Genomic DNA, 15,030 nt, shown 5'->3' with positions numbered 1-15,030 from the left:
AATGTGATCAAGAGGAAGATGGATGGTCACAAGCCATCAAACATAGCTGAGCTGCTTGAATTTTTTTTTGCGCCAGGAGTGGCATAAGGTCACCCAACAGCAATGTGAAAGACTGGTGGAGAGCATGCCAAGATGCATGAAAGCTGTGATTAAAAATCAGGGTTATTCCACCAAATATTGATTTCTGAACTTTTCCTAAGTTAAAACATTAGTATTGTGATGTTTCTAAATAAATATGAACTTGTTTTCTTTGCGTTATTTGAGGTTTGAAAATACTGTATCTTTTTTGTTATTTTGACCATTTGTCATTTTCTGCATATAAATACTATAAATGACAATATTTTTATTTGGAATTTGGGAGAAATGTTGTCATTAGTTTAAAGAATGAAACAAAAATGTTTATTTTACTCAAACACATACCTATAAATAGTAAAATAAGAAAAACTGATAATTTTGCAGTGGTCTCTTAATTTTTTCCAGAGCTGTATATATAGTAGTCCAATAGTTCACGTGATAAATTCAGTATAATGTCTATTTCCACAGCACTAATTCCATCAGTACAACAAGAGACTCATGTCATCTTCACCACTCTGCTGCTCTGAGCTTCTCATTTGAAATAAACACTGTTTTCGCTCACTAAATAATTCAGGTACAGGTTTTTTTGTTTATTAGTTCTTTCAGCTATTATAAACGAAATCATGAACTCCCTCAGGGGTCAAGTTTAACATCAATAAAGGTGGATCCAAATGTTGAGTCTGTCTGGCATCATAGAGACTGGAAACAGGCTGGAATGTGCACAAATAAACAGTAACTGTAAGAAATGTTGTGGGCTAAAAACTGCCCAGAGTCGCTACTGCACTGTGCACTGTGCCAGAGCCTGGGAAGCCCATTACTGACATCATGTGACATAATGTGAAAAAAAGCCTTATTCTCCCCCAAAGCATTAATGAAAACAGCTCCTTTTTCTCTGAATGGTTTGTGAAATCATATATGAACTGTTGAATTGTGATATCCATCGGAGGTTAGACATAAATTCATGAAACATTTCAACATGCACATTGCTCTTTAATGTCAGAGTGCTGAGTTCCATTAGCTGCTGAACTCCATTAGCAGCGATAAAAAAATAGTTAAGCAGCTGCAAGTGGTAATAATAAGTGAATAAAAACAGCCTTTCTGATTGAACTGGTGCTGTGAAAATGTAGATATGATAAATGATATGATATATGATTTGTATCATTAGCAAACCAACACATGAGCAGACCACAACTCAGGGAATCGCATTAAAACAAATATATTTACTGTACAAAACAGGAAAAATTAGAAAGAGAGAGACATGTCTCTATATATACCTGTTTCTAATAAAGGTCTGCTTCTCTCCTCTGTAGTTGAGGTAAGGCTGTGGCTGGTGTTTGAAAATTTACAGTTAATAACTAATTTTGAAACTAGGGGGTGGGGGGGTATAAGGCTCTGTGGCTCTGTGTTTTAAAGGTTTGCAATTAAAAATGCTGGGAACCACTCATTGTAGCACTAATCACAGATCAGAGTTTTAAACATAGACAAATGGCCATAATACAGATTATCTTTAGTTTCTCATTAAATGTCCTCCAGATGCCTGTCAGAACTCCTGAATGAAGCTGTTTTTAAATAAAATTTATAAATGTTTATAAATGGATCTTTCCTGACACAATGTCTTGATATATGGGGACAGTCAGGAGAATATAGTCCTTCTGAGAGACATCTAAGAAATACAGAGGGTCCTGGGTGACAGTCAGATTAAAGCCCTCTTGGACCAGCTTCATCTTCTGCTGCTTGAAGGTCTCAGTCACATCCAGAGAGGCCTAAAAACCAGACAGGGACGCAAATGAACAATCTTACTTTACACTTAAAAATACATAATGACGGTAACACCTGCATGACTCACCTGTATCCTGAGAAACCACGGCCAGGCATATGCAGGAAGTGTTTTTACCAAATGGTTGTAGAGTTTTGTTCCTTTTAATTTGTGATCATCTTTTAAGACAATAGCAGCCATACCTGCTCGACCTTCATATCCTGCAGACACAGATTGGAAAAAGTCAACAAGTCATACTGAACCAACAAGAGTAAACTCTGCAGTACTTCTGTTGCTTTAATTTGTCTATGATATATGACTGTGGAAGCCCTGAGGTGCAGAGTGAAGGAAAGTAGTATTATGGAGTAGAACCCACACCCAACCACCAGCACTAAGCAGGGCTGCTTCTAATTTAAAGGCCCATTTATGTGAATCTGTTCAGCTGAAGTAAATATGAGGTTTCAGCATTCTGAATTAGACACAAGGGTATGATGGACAGGGACTATTTCTGGTACAAAGTTTCCTGTTAGTGTTTCCACAGTGTTTCCTTACTGAGCACCAACATCCTAGTAATCACAAGTCCCAACTACAGACAAACACAATGTGTTTAAGATGGTAACACACAAACAATTCTAATCTTTCACGTCTTTACTGAACACACTCATTAAACATTCACAGTGCTGGTGGAAAAAGTCAGTGAAGCCTTGGATGTGAGAAGTGGTTGAAGCTCCTTTGGCAGCAGTAACCTCAGTCCAGCTCTTCCAGAAGCAGTGGATCAGAGCTGCACAACATTCAGGAGGATGTTTGGATTATTCTTCCCACAGAGCTGCTTCAGCTCAGACATATTCTCAGGATGTGTGGTGTAAATGTCTCTCTGAGCTCATTCCACAGCAGCTCTGTTGGGTTCAGGTCTGGGCTCTGACTCTACAAGGTGGATTTTCTTTGTCTGAAGTCTGTAGCGGATTTACTCTGATGTTCAGGATCATTGTCCTGCTAATCTTCAGATGATGGACACACACCTTGACATTATCCTGGAACTCTGACTCTGTAACCCTTGCTGAGTCTTCTGAGATCTTTTCTGTGAGGTCTGGTTCATAGCAGCTGATGCTTCTTGTGAAAACTCAAAACTCAAAGCTCTAACACACACCTCCAGTTTGGTTTCATTGACTGAAGATTTGAACACATTTAAAGACATGTTTAATTTAGAAATTAATTTACTTACAGGACAAAACACCATTAATAAGCCTACATGAGACTACCAGGATGAAGATATTCATCTGTTCTAATTCAGGCTGCTTCATAAGCTTCAGCTGAATTAGAGTTGGATTTTGCTTATATTTGCAAACTCTTGCAACACCTCTAATAACTCACTACTTCATGAGTAATAACAGTCTGCTTAATGATTCTATACCAAATAAACAGAATAAAAAACACACTGACACTGACAAATCAGACACTGTTTTGAACCACAAAGCTACTGTAGATTATTAAAGATAATTCTAAATCACAGTGTAACACTTAGATTCCACAGACCTGGTACAGTGACTCCATAGACGTTGGCTTCCTTGATAAAATCAACAAGACCTAAAACCTCTGACACCTCTGTGGTGGATACATTTTCTCCTTTCCACCTGTAAGGCACAAGGTTAGATGCAGTTACACCTGCAACAACTGCAGAAAAAAGTTGCAAAGACACTGACATATCATTACCAATTAGATTGATACGATCAACATGTTACTTAGCAGAGAATAATTATTATTCATTTGGTGTTTATTTCCATCATATGAATCTACGCTCAATGCTCACTCTGTGTTAGCTCTGTTTTTAGTCTCTAACTAACCAACTCCAGAAATCTCTGGCTCAGCTGCTATATGCTCCACTGTGTTCACCAGTGAGTCTCCGACTGAGTCTAGGTGCTGTTTGGAGGTCAGCAGGTAGTGGACAGATGGTTTTTAGAGCCGTTTCTTTGAAAACAGCTGTTTGTTGCCATCTAAAACCACACTATGAGTGTTGGTTGAGAGTGAACTACAGTAAAGTTGTGGGCTGTACAGTTAAACAATGAGCAGAAACTCACTATAAAGCTCTGTAAACCTGAGAGAAGCTGCAGAACCTAATGATAATTCTGTGTGGATTCATCACTATCACATTATCATGTCATTCTCACATCATAATTTGATACAATGCTATTATAAAATTATTTATGGTCACTTAAAAATAAACTGTACCTGAGGTCATAACATTGTTTTAATAACAGTATAGAATACTACATATGTGTGGCCTGTTACTTTAATAACCTAAGCATATTGTATGAACATACTGATATCATCAAGTCTTTGCAATACTATACATTTTTTTGTACCATTAACATTTCTGGACAACAGAGGACACTGTTGAACTGCGAACTGTGTGGAAGGGACTCATACTGCAGAAACTGAAGAGTCTGTGATTTAGGAGGCAAGAGGTGTGTGCTTTTTTCTTCTCTTTTTATTTGTCAGAAAGTATTCAGATCCCTTTACTTTTCCCACATTTTGTAATGCTGCAGCCTCATACTAAAATAATGATTTTACAATCAATACTCAATAATAATAGAGTGAAAACAGAATTTTAGAAATGTTTGCAAATTTATTAAACTGGAAAAACTGCAATATCACATAGACAGAAGTATTCAGAGCCTTTACTCTGATACTTGAAATTTAGCTTAGGTTCCTCCCATTTTTCTTCATCATCTATGAGATGTTTTGGGTAGCAGGGTGGTACAGTGGTTAGGTCTGTCACCTCTGAAGGTTCCAGGATCCAGGTTTGAGCCCCAGTTCACCCATGGCTTTTCTGTGTGGATTTTACTGTTCTCCCTGTTCCTGTAGATGGTAAATGGACTGTACTTATATATATTTTCTAGTATCGACCACTCAAAGCGCTTTACACTACACATCACATTCACCCATTCACCCACACATTCATTCAGCGCTTGCACTACAAAGCGCTCTAGCACATAGATGTTACAAACATCGGGGGCAACGTGAGGTTCAGTATCTTGCCCAAGGATACTTCGGCACAAACTGAAGGAGCCAGGATTGAATTGCTGACCTTCCGATTAGTGGGCGATCTGCTCTACCTCCTGAGCCACAGCCACCCACGTGTGGGTTCTCTCCTGGTTCTCCAGCTTGCTCTCACAGTCCATAACTGGTCCATAACTAACTGGTGACTCTAAATTGTCTGTAGGTGTGAATGTGAGTGTGAATGGTTGTTTGTCCCTGTGATAGACTGGTGACCAGTCCAGGGTGTACCCCACCTCTCACCCAATGTCAGCTGAGATTGCGACCCTTAAGTGGTATAGATATTGATAGATGAATGGATCTTTGAGATGTTTCTACACCTTGACTGGAGTCCACCTGTGGTAAATTCAGGTGACTGGACATGATTTAGAAAGGCACACTCACGTCTATGTTAGTTCTCACAGCTGACAATGCATATCAGAGCAAAAACCAAGACATGACAAAGAAGGAGCTGTCTGCAGAGCTAAGAGACAGGATTGTGTCATGGCACAGATCTGGAAAAGGTGCCAAAATTCAGCGACACTGAAGATTCCCAAGAACACAGTGGCCTCCATAATTCTTCCATGGAAGAGGTTTGGAACAACCAGGAGACCTACCGAGTAATCAGGGGAGAAGGGCCTTGATAAATGAAGTAACTACAAATTTGTATTCTTAGATGCTCTTTTAATTAATTTGCAAAAATGTCTAAAAGCATGTTTTCACTGTTAATACAGGTAATTGAATGAGCAAGAATGGCAACACAATACAGTGCCAAAGTAAAAGGGTCTGAATACTTTTTGAAGTCAATATATATGTGTCTGGAGATCTTTGTGGGTCTTATACTGTGGTGGTCCTTTGACAAATTTGATCTTCACCAACTCACCACAGTTTGATACTCTTGTGAACAGACAAATAACAGAACCAGCTTCAGTGTACATCTCATTTGTTTTCTGATTCAGCATCTAGTTAAAATTCTCACCTAGGCCTGATTAACAAATGAATGAAATAACTTTCTAGCTCTATCCCCCTGATTTCAAGGCATATTGATTTAGAGTCATGGCCAAAAATATTGGCACCCCTGCACTTCTTTCAGATAATGTACCTCTGCCAGAAAACTGCAATTAAAAATACTTTGGCAATGAAATGTTAATTTCTTTTGTGTGTAGTGGAACAACATAAAAAGCAGAGGAAAAAGGGCAAATAATTTCACACAGCACTGACTAGACAAAATCAGTGGCACCTTTTCAAAATTGTAAGAAATAATTGGATTTCAAGCAAGTGATGCTCCTTTAATTTGTATTAAACTTACCTGTGGCAAGTAACAGGTGCTGGCAATATAGAAATCACACTTGGAAGCAGTTTAAATGGAGAAAGGTTGACTCAACCTTTGTGCTGTGCGTCTGTGTGTACCACAGTGAGCATGGAGAAAAGAAAGAAGTTCCTGTGTCCACAGTGTGCAATGTTATCAAGAAAGTTACAGCCCGTGGCACTGTAGGTGATCTCCCTGAACATGGACGGAACAGAAAAAATTATGAAAGACTGCAACAAAGGATTGTTCAAATGGTGGATAAAGAACCTTGATCATCTTCCAAAGAAATTATAGCTGACCTGGGTTCACAGGGTTCAATAGTGTCAGCTCACACCATCCGTCACCATCTGAATGAAATGGGACGTTATGGTCAGATATCCAGGAGGACCCCACTGCTGACACACAGACATAAAAAAGCCAGACTGGAGTTTACCAAAATGTATCTGCGGAAGCCAAAATCCTTCAGGGAGAATATCCTGTGGATGGATGAGACCATCATAGAGCTTTTTGGTAAAGCTCATCATTGTTCTGTTTACAGAAAACAAAATGAGGCCTTCAAATGGTCAAACACGGTGGAGGTTCACTGATACTTTGGGGTTGCTTTGCTGCTTCTGGCAGCAGACGCCTGAATTGTGTACATGGCTTTATGAAATCTGAAGACTACCAAAGAATTTTGGAGCGCAGTGTTGGGCCCAGTGGCAGAGAGCTGAATCTCCATCAGAGGTCATGGATTTTGCTGCAGGACACCCAAAGTCTTCCAAAAGCACCCAGAAATGGTGGAAGACAAAGCACTGGTGAGTTCTGAAGTGGGCAGCAATGAGTCCACATCTAAATCCCATAGAACACCTGTAGAGAGATCTCAGAACAGCAGCTGGGAGAGGGCACCCTTCAAATCTGAGAGACCTGGAGCAGCTGGCAAAAGAAGAGTGGTCCAAACCTCCACTGGAGAAGTGTAATAAACTCATATATGATTACAGGAAGCAATTGATTTCTGTTATTTTTTGCAAGGGGTGTGCTACCAAATATTAAGTTAAGGGTGTCAATATTTTTTCCAGTCCATTTTTGGAGTTCTGTGTGGAATTATATCAGATTTGCCTTTTTTCAGTTTTTTTGTGTTGTTCCACTGCAAACAAAAGAAATAATCATGTGAATACCAAAGTATTTTTAATTGCAACAGTTTTCTGTGGTGCATTATCTGAAAGAAGTGCAGGGGTGCCGATATTGTTGGCCATGACTGTCCATCAGGGAGTGTAGTGAGTCCCTAAACCATCCCATCACTGTTGTCTGTTATCTTTCAGCTAAGAACACATTTTAATTTTCTTTCAATTAAATTCACATGAGATGCTGTAAATCACCATGTCATGGGCAGAAACCACCTGTATTTTTACAGACTGAGGACTGTGGATTTTTCCACTGAAATCACTTTAGAAAGGGATGACTGCAATGACCAGCAACACTTTTAAATGTACATATTACATGGGCATGTCAGTATTACTATAAGGTTAATATGAGGTAAAATATGAATCAATCCTATGTCTGAGCAGTGGAAAACACTTGACTGACTGATCTATACAGTCTAAGTACAAATTGGTTGATATCCCATAAATGCCTGTCACTAACTGTGTGTGTCTTTCTCTCTCTTTCTCTAAGCCCAACCAGTGGAGGCAGATGGCTGCCCACCCTGAGTCTGGTTCTGCTTCAGTTTTCTACATCTTAAAAGGAAGTTTTTTCTCTCCACTGTCGCCTAGCGCTGCTCATGGTGGGAACTGTTGGGGTCTAAAAACAGATAATTGACTTGACTCATTCTAAATAACTGAAATACAGTTACCTTAGTGCAGCTGTGTTAGCACAGTTTTAATAAGACAGACAGTTATGGTACCTGAAGGTGTCTCCAATGCGGTCATGGAAGTAGAGAAAATCCCTGTGATCGTGGAGCAGTAAGTCTCCAGTGTTGAAATAGACATCTCCAGTTTTAAACACATCCCTGAGCAGTTTCTTCTCAGACTGGACCTTGCTCCCAGCGTAGCCCAGAAACTGGTTCATAGCTGTCAGAGGTGCTACCAGGATCCCTGGCTCTCCTGTGTACAGACACAGGATGTACATTTGGAGGTCACATCAGCTCTTCATCTGTACACAAAGCTGTGCACTACAGACTGAATGACTTTCGTGTAAAAGGACTTGGTATCATCATTCATTTACCTATTTGTACTCGTAGACATCTCCCAGAGTCTGTTCTGGCTGGCTCATATGTTTGTGGATCATATCTAAGGAGTTCAAATGGCATAGAAAGCTGAAAAAGAAAAAAGACCACGCCTGCTTTAACAATACAGTATATTATATTGTACATATTTATCAATTTTTTTTTTAAGTTATTTTTTTGGGGCTTTTTCACCTTTATTGACAGGATAGTGGAGAGGAGACAGGGGAATGACACACAGTAAAGATCCAGCCAGACCGGGAGTCGATCCAAGGACCAGCTGCTCAGAGCACTTAGGCCCGTGTGGTACGCACCCCAACCATTCGGCTATGGGGGCGCCCCCAAAATGTCTCTGTTCTTTGTTTCCATCACATCTCTACTTCCTTCTCAGTTAGTTTTGTGATTCAATCATTTTAAGACAAGACTTGGTTGTAAAGTTTCCAGTCTGCCACATGTGTTCTGTGCACTGTAAGGCTGCTACAAAAACGTGTAATGATGTACCTGACATTTTTTGTTGACTCTGTCTGTTGACAGATGGATCAACTCATGGACATTTAAAAGGCAGCCCCAATCTTTTAACTTCATACTCTGACCCCAGACTCAGTGGGGTTAGAATACCTAACCCTGCTGACTAACCGGTTTCCAATATTACAAAGCAGTAATCTAAATAAATATTTTGTATCCCCAAAAACACAAGATATATCAAAATGCAGTGTGTGGTGGGGTCCAGGAGGAAACATGACTAAATGTCGTATTCCTGACCTTGTTGAAATAGCTTGCCCTCCCAATTGGTCCAACCTCGTCGGTGTAGTTGAGAAAGCCGATGCTTGCTTCTGTCAAGCCATAACCCTCTCTGATCTTGATCCTACCAAAGCGTTTGACAAACTCCTTCCAAACATCTGACCTGAGACCACTTCCTGCTGCCAGCCAAACACTGTGAGCTCTCTCCTCTGGAACCTGGAAACAGGAAAGAATTTGCATAAAAAGCAGTATTTGACTTTGTAATGGTACAGCCCTAGATTTTGGGAAAGATGCATATGTACTGGTCAGTGCTTATGCCAACCAAGGGCTGCATCCACCTATCACAAATGTTCACAGGCCTCTGAGGATGATTTTTTTTCACTCATTTAACCCCTCTACTGATAATGATGAAATTAGAGATTATAACATAATCAGAAATATCATTACCACTGGGTACAGTGAACAGTGTAGCTTATAGGTGCCTATACCATGTCTTTAAATGTCTGGTCAAAAGTTTTTTAACTTGGGATAAAGACAATTACTTGTGTTTAAAAGCTATCAGTCTTACCATGGGATGGTTGACCAGGTATCGACAGAGTTCCCCTATGTACTGCACTACAGTCACCTTGTGTTGCACACAGTCCTTCCAAAACTGACTGGCGGAAAACTTCTTTTTTAACACACAAGTTGCACCTGTGATGAGAAAATTGGGTGAAGATGGAAAGGTACAGTCAGTAGTGTAAGACAATATACTTCAACTACAATGTCAGTGCAAGTTGGAGCTGTAGTGACAAATTTCCTCTGCTTTGTCTCAGCCCTTTCTCCTGGTATATGAGGAAGTAAGAGTTCCTTGAACACTTTTAAAAAGGATATCCGTCATCATGTTGGTTTCCTCAACCATTTGCCCTAGACCTTATAATATACTGAAACAAATGGGACCTCTTCCAGTAATTGTGTATGTTTGTCACAATCATTTGCAGTCACAGTCTCAGAGTTGTGTTTAACCAGTGAGAAAACACAGCTACTTAAAGACAGGCCAGCCAGAGGATGGGGATTAATTTGCACTTGTGAGATAATATGCAGTTAGATTTTTTTTAAAGTTATGTATAGTTACATTTTTAATTAGCTTTCTTTCTGAGAGTGAGATGAGAACATTGATACCACTCTCGTGCCTGTGGACAGTCAGCCTAGCCTAGCGTAAATACCGGAAGCAGGGGAAACAGAATAGCCACCCTGGATTGAAAAGAAAAGAGCAGCATTCCTTCACCTGCTTCACAAACACTGGAGATGCAACTTGATTAAACAAGAAAAACTTAGAAAAGCTTGCTTGTATGTAAGGACAAAGTATTGAATGCATAGTTATATATTATATATATATATATATATATCATCAAAGCCTAATGGAGAATTCTGTGATAAATCACATAGAGAAATATAGAAAGGATGAACAGAGACTGAAGGAGCAGGAGAAAGACGTCCAAAGAAAAGTTTCTCAGCTACAACGTGATGAGAAAAAGGTTCTAGCTCCAGTTATTGAACAGTAACAATAACTGAGAGGATGCAGCTGCTCCACCTGCCCCAACTATTCCTCCTGCTCAACTGTTTCCCATCATTAATGTTTAAGCTCAACAGCCACGAACACAGCAAAATGCTATAAAAATGAGGAGACCTCAGGCCGCCACAGAGGGTTGGAAACAGCCAGGACATACATGCCAAAACTGTCCAGTGAACCATGACTGGCTGCTAATTGGTCCAGATAGGATCTGTGGATCAGCCACCTCAGTGTGGACGAGGGGGCCCAGAGAATCTGTGGGTGCGGCCATACCATGGTTACTAGGGGTGCCCTGAGAATCCTCTGGGAGAGAGTCAGCTGAATCATACTGAAACATGGATATTTATGGTCAAAACACAATGCTGATATGGGATTAGTAAAAACAGTAAAAAAAAAAAAACAAGCACAAAATTACTAAGCCCTACTCAATATCAAAGCCCCATATCCAATGATAACATCATTAGAGGTAATAATGCAGCAGATGAGGCAGCAAAAACAGTAAGTAAAAGCCATATGGCTATCTTAGCACTGCTAGTATCACTAGAGCCAGTCACCTCCCTAGAAGAGTGAATTCTAATGCAACAAAAGGCTGGTCCAAGTGAACACAGCATCTGGCAGCAGCAGATCAGCAGGCGTCAGCAGGTGAAAAGGCTCTGTGGAGATCATAAGTTGCAAGCAGCAGGCCAGGCTGCCAGCAAATCAGAAAAAGGCAAGGATGGTGAAATAAGCAGAATTTCAACCTCTTCATGAAGTGCTACTACGTGAAAGGACAACACTTGCTACAACAAAGCAAGGACTACATACAAGGTTATGTATGAACTCTCTGCCTCTGCAGCAGCTCCCTGTGTAACAGAAATGGACTATATTTGTATAATCATTATATTGTGAAGCCTCTTAAAACTTACTTGGAGAGTGTGTTGGGGGTAGTGAGGGAATTTTCCCAGCAAATAAATGCTGAATTTATTGCCCTCATCTGGAACCCACAAGTCTCACCCACAAGTTTCATTTTCATCTGTTAAGACATGACAATGGTTGCTCAGTATTACTTGCCCCACTTTTTGTTTTCTGTCTGTACATGGAGGTGGAGGTGGAATGCAGTGTGCCTAGTGGACTGGGGGTAAAGTGAGTGCCCTGGAGAAATGTGTTATGGTGGTCTTAGTTCAAGATCCTTTATTTCCACAGAGATCTGAAGTTGTTTTCTGCAGAATGCAAACTGGATAAATTTCCCAATACACTTTACTTAATAGTACCATTTGATTCCCAAGCCTCTCCTTTTCTGTTATCACCCACCAATGAGACTTTTGTCTGTCTACTGTGTACCAATCAACATTTGGTCTTTTTCTGACATCACGCATTGTTAAAGTTAGCTCATTTCTGTATCACATTAAGTGTCAATATGTGTGGTCTAATCTACTCCCTTATATGGTATCACACACTGCAAAACAAGATGGGGGCACAATGATATGACAATAACATCGGGGGGAGTGTACACCCTGCACCGATCACCAGTCCATCACAGGGCCAACACATATAGACAAACTACTACATCACACTCACATTCATGGGCAATTTAGAGTCACTAGTTAACCTGCATGTCTTTGGACTGAATGCCTAGGGAGAACATGTACACTCCACACAGAAAAGCCCTGGGCAAACTGGGGTCAAACCTAGAACCTTCTTGCTGTGAGGCAACAGAGCTCACTACTGTACCACGATGCCATCCTTATTAAATAAGTATACAAGTTTAAATTCGACACTGACTGAGGTAGAGTTGTTCTTACCAAGGTGTATGCATCCTCCAATTCCCAACAGGGAAGCAGACATGTGATAAAGAGGAAGAGTGATGTAGATAATATCATCAGATGTGGCTCCACACATTGGAAAGAAGGCCATACTCAAAATGGCTTTCAGATGACCTATGTGGGCCGCCTTGGAGAGACCTGGAAGAGAATGGTACCAGTGACTGCAGACATGGTCCACATGCTGTATATTTATTTGCAAGTGCGGTGCTCACTCTTACCTACAACACTGTGTAGTGTTTGTATGTCTGTTGTATGTTGCACTAGAGTCCTGTGTGTATGTCAAATTCATGTGTGGAAATGAGAAGAAACCTGAACCAGAAATGGTGGTGGGCCACCTGACTGACAGACTCCCCTACAGCCATTCCACTAGCATGGCTAATACTTGTTCTTACGTCTTCTCGACTTAAGTGTTGCTAAAATTATTTAGATGTGACTTTTGTGCAGTGTAAGGTGGCTGACCACCCTTAGGCCATGTAATAACACAATATTCATACAGTACCTGTGGTGCCTGAAGTAAAAATTAAGAGGAAGTTTGACATGATGTCAACTTTAGGAAGTTCACGCAGTGTTTCCCCAGACATGTGTTCCACCTTATCTAATAAACTGTTGAAATCCTCAGAGGGTGATGTGTGATCCACCACCCACACTGCTATGCTGTCCTTCTTTATATCAGGCAGCACCTCCTCCACCAAACACACCAAATCTGGACAAAGAGACACAATTGGTTATCTCAGTGTTGCTTCATCAGATACAACCAGAGCCAGTAAACAGAGAGCTGCTGATTCCACTCCAGCCTCCTGCCTATACTGACAGATCTGTTATTTAGTCCTCCTCTAGACATAGATATGATTATATGTCAGACCATGACACTGAAAGAATACAAGTAAAAATTCAATATAAACATCTCCTTCTGATTCAGGGACTGGACATTGTTCAGATACACAGGTGTTCTTTTGATGGGAGAAGTCATGGTGCAGTACTTTGGTCAACTATCAGTTCCACTGACAGCATCAGGAATATTGTGGTGCTTGTACTACTAATTTCCTGCCACTTCACACTTCTACTCCACTACGTTTATACTATCTGCCTGCTATAGTTACTAGTAAAGATTTTACATACAAAACCTTCGATCAACTTAAAGAAAACAAAAAAAGGATAATGACCGTTACAGAAAATGATAACCCAGTGACATAATATCTATACTATTCGAACACTCTGAATGGGGGCATCCGGAATAAATGAAACACATTTGAATTCTAATTAACATTTTGGAGCTACAACTCAAGTCAAATTCGAAATGTTGGGCTTTTTACACAATTCTGTTTTATGTCTGACTACCAGATTTTCACCTTGAAACGTTCCAGTTTTCTGAAAAAAAATATATTACATTTTTCTCTTTTTAGTGATTTGCACTCTGCACAGTCTACAGTGATGGTAACTATGTCGCTGCATAATGCTCTTTGTGTCTGAGGTAAAGTTAATCAGTTAGTTAGTTTCGATGATTTCATTTGGATCTATCTGCTGTGACTTGACAGAGGTTAGCTACAGGGGTTAGAATGATGTGAGGTGTTCTGTTTTCTCTTCCCACTGATAAATATTTGTAAAAATTATCGATGGCAATGAACATTTTCATGTCTTTTGAATCAAATGTGTATTAAAGTACATTACGCATTCCTACCGTCACTTAGAAACAGTGTGCTGAGAGTAAGTAAAAACTTTCAAACCGCCTCAGAGGCTCGGAGGGCTGACAGAGTCGAACCTGTGATAGGAAACGTACAATACCTGCGCCAACGACAAGCGTCTTGGCTCCGCAGCTCTGCAAGCAGTGAAGCAGAGACTTGGCCTTACTGTTTACGTTGAGAAAGGCGACCTCACAGCCCAGTTTACACAGTCCCAACCACACACTGATAAAGTCAGGTTCGTTGCTTATCAACTGGGCGACAATGTCTCCTTTTTTCAAAGAGCTCTCGGTCATGAATGCATTGGCAAACTTGTTACTTCTCTGGTCCACGTCCTGGTATGTCAGAGTCTGGTCTTCGAAGATAATGAAGGGTTTGTTCGGGTTCTTCCTCGCCTGGTAGAGGAAACAGTCGAGGTATGAGATGATCCCCTGCCGCATACTGGCCTGTAACGTCTTTCTGTACCTCCGTAGTTTCAAGTGATAACCCAGATCCACCCAGAAGAAAGGATAAGCCATCCTCTGGTAGAAAACAAGAGCCATGAGTCCCGCTAACACGCTGCTCAACAGCAGAGATATCATGTTGACGTGGGAACAGCGCACCTCACTCCAAAACTGCTCCACAACTTCAGCTCGCAGGCTGCAACCGCGCATGACTCCAACAAACCTGCTGAGACTCTCTCTCTCTCTCTCTCTCTCTCTCTCTCTCTCTCTCTCTCTCTCTCGTCCCACACACACACACACACTCTCTGTAATGAAAAACATGACATTACTGAGAGAACCAGTGATCCACTGACAGAGTGAACCTCACTGGCTCACTGATGGCAGTGGAAATCTAGTGTGGTCCATTTATTTTGCAGATATGACACAAATATTACCAAAATAGA

General features: G+C 40.6%; 1 protein-coding gene across 2 annotated transcripts; it reads right to left on the bottom strand.

Annotated features, from left to right (window-relative positions):
* Nucleotides 1-1,044: 1,044 nt before the first annotated feature.
* Nucleotides 1,045-14,818, bottom strand: LOC108881538 (long-chain fatty acid transport protein 6). Of its 2 annotated transcripts, none has more exons than XM_018673604.2 (10): nt 14,248-14,818; nt 12,965-13,168; nt 12,445-12,603; nt 9,680-9,804; nt 9,133-9,327; nt 8,373-8,463; nt 8,053-8,251; nt 3,365-3,462; nt 1,922-2,052; nt 1,045-1,838 (listed from the first exon to the last, which is right to left on the bottom strand). In XM_018673604.2, exons 1-10 carry the CDS (start codon nt 14,795-14,797, stop codon nt 1,662-1,664), a joined length of 1,929 nt encoding a protein of 642 aa, XP_018529120.1. In that variant the 5' UTR covers nt 14,798-14,818; the 3' UTR covers nt 1,045-1,661. The 2 variants fall into 2 exon arrangements, 1 of the variants encoding a protein (XP_018529120.1); XR_001960638.2 differs by lacking the exons at nt 1,045-1,838; nt 1,922-2,052 and adding exons at nt 6,174-6,368; nt 6,473-6,565.
* Between the last annotated feature and the right edge of the window lie 212 nt (nt 14,819-15,030).

The sequence above is a fragment of the Lates calcarifer genome, linkage group LG9 (genome assembly GCF_001640805.2).
Source record: "Lates calcarifer isolate ASB-BC8 linkage group LG9, TLL_Latcal_v3, whole genome shotgun sequence".
Lineage (NCBI taxonomy): Eukaryota > Metazoa > Chordata > Actinopteri > Centropomidae > Lates > Lates calcarifer.
This window is presented reverse-complemented; position numbering and strand designations above follow the sequence as displayed.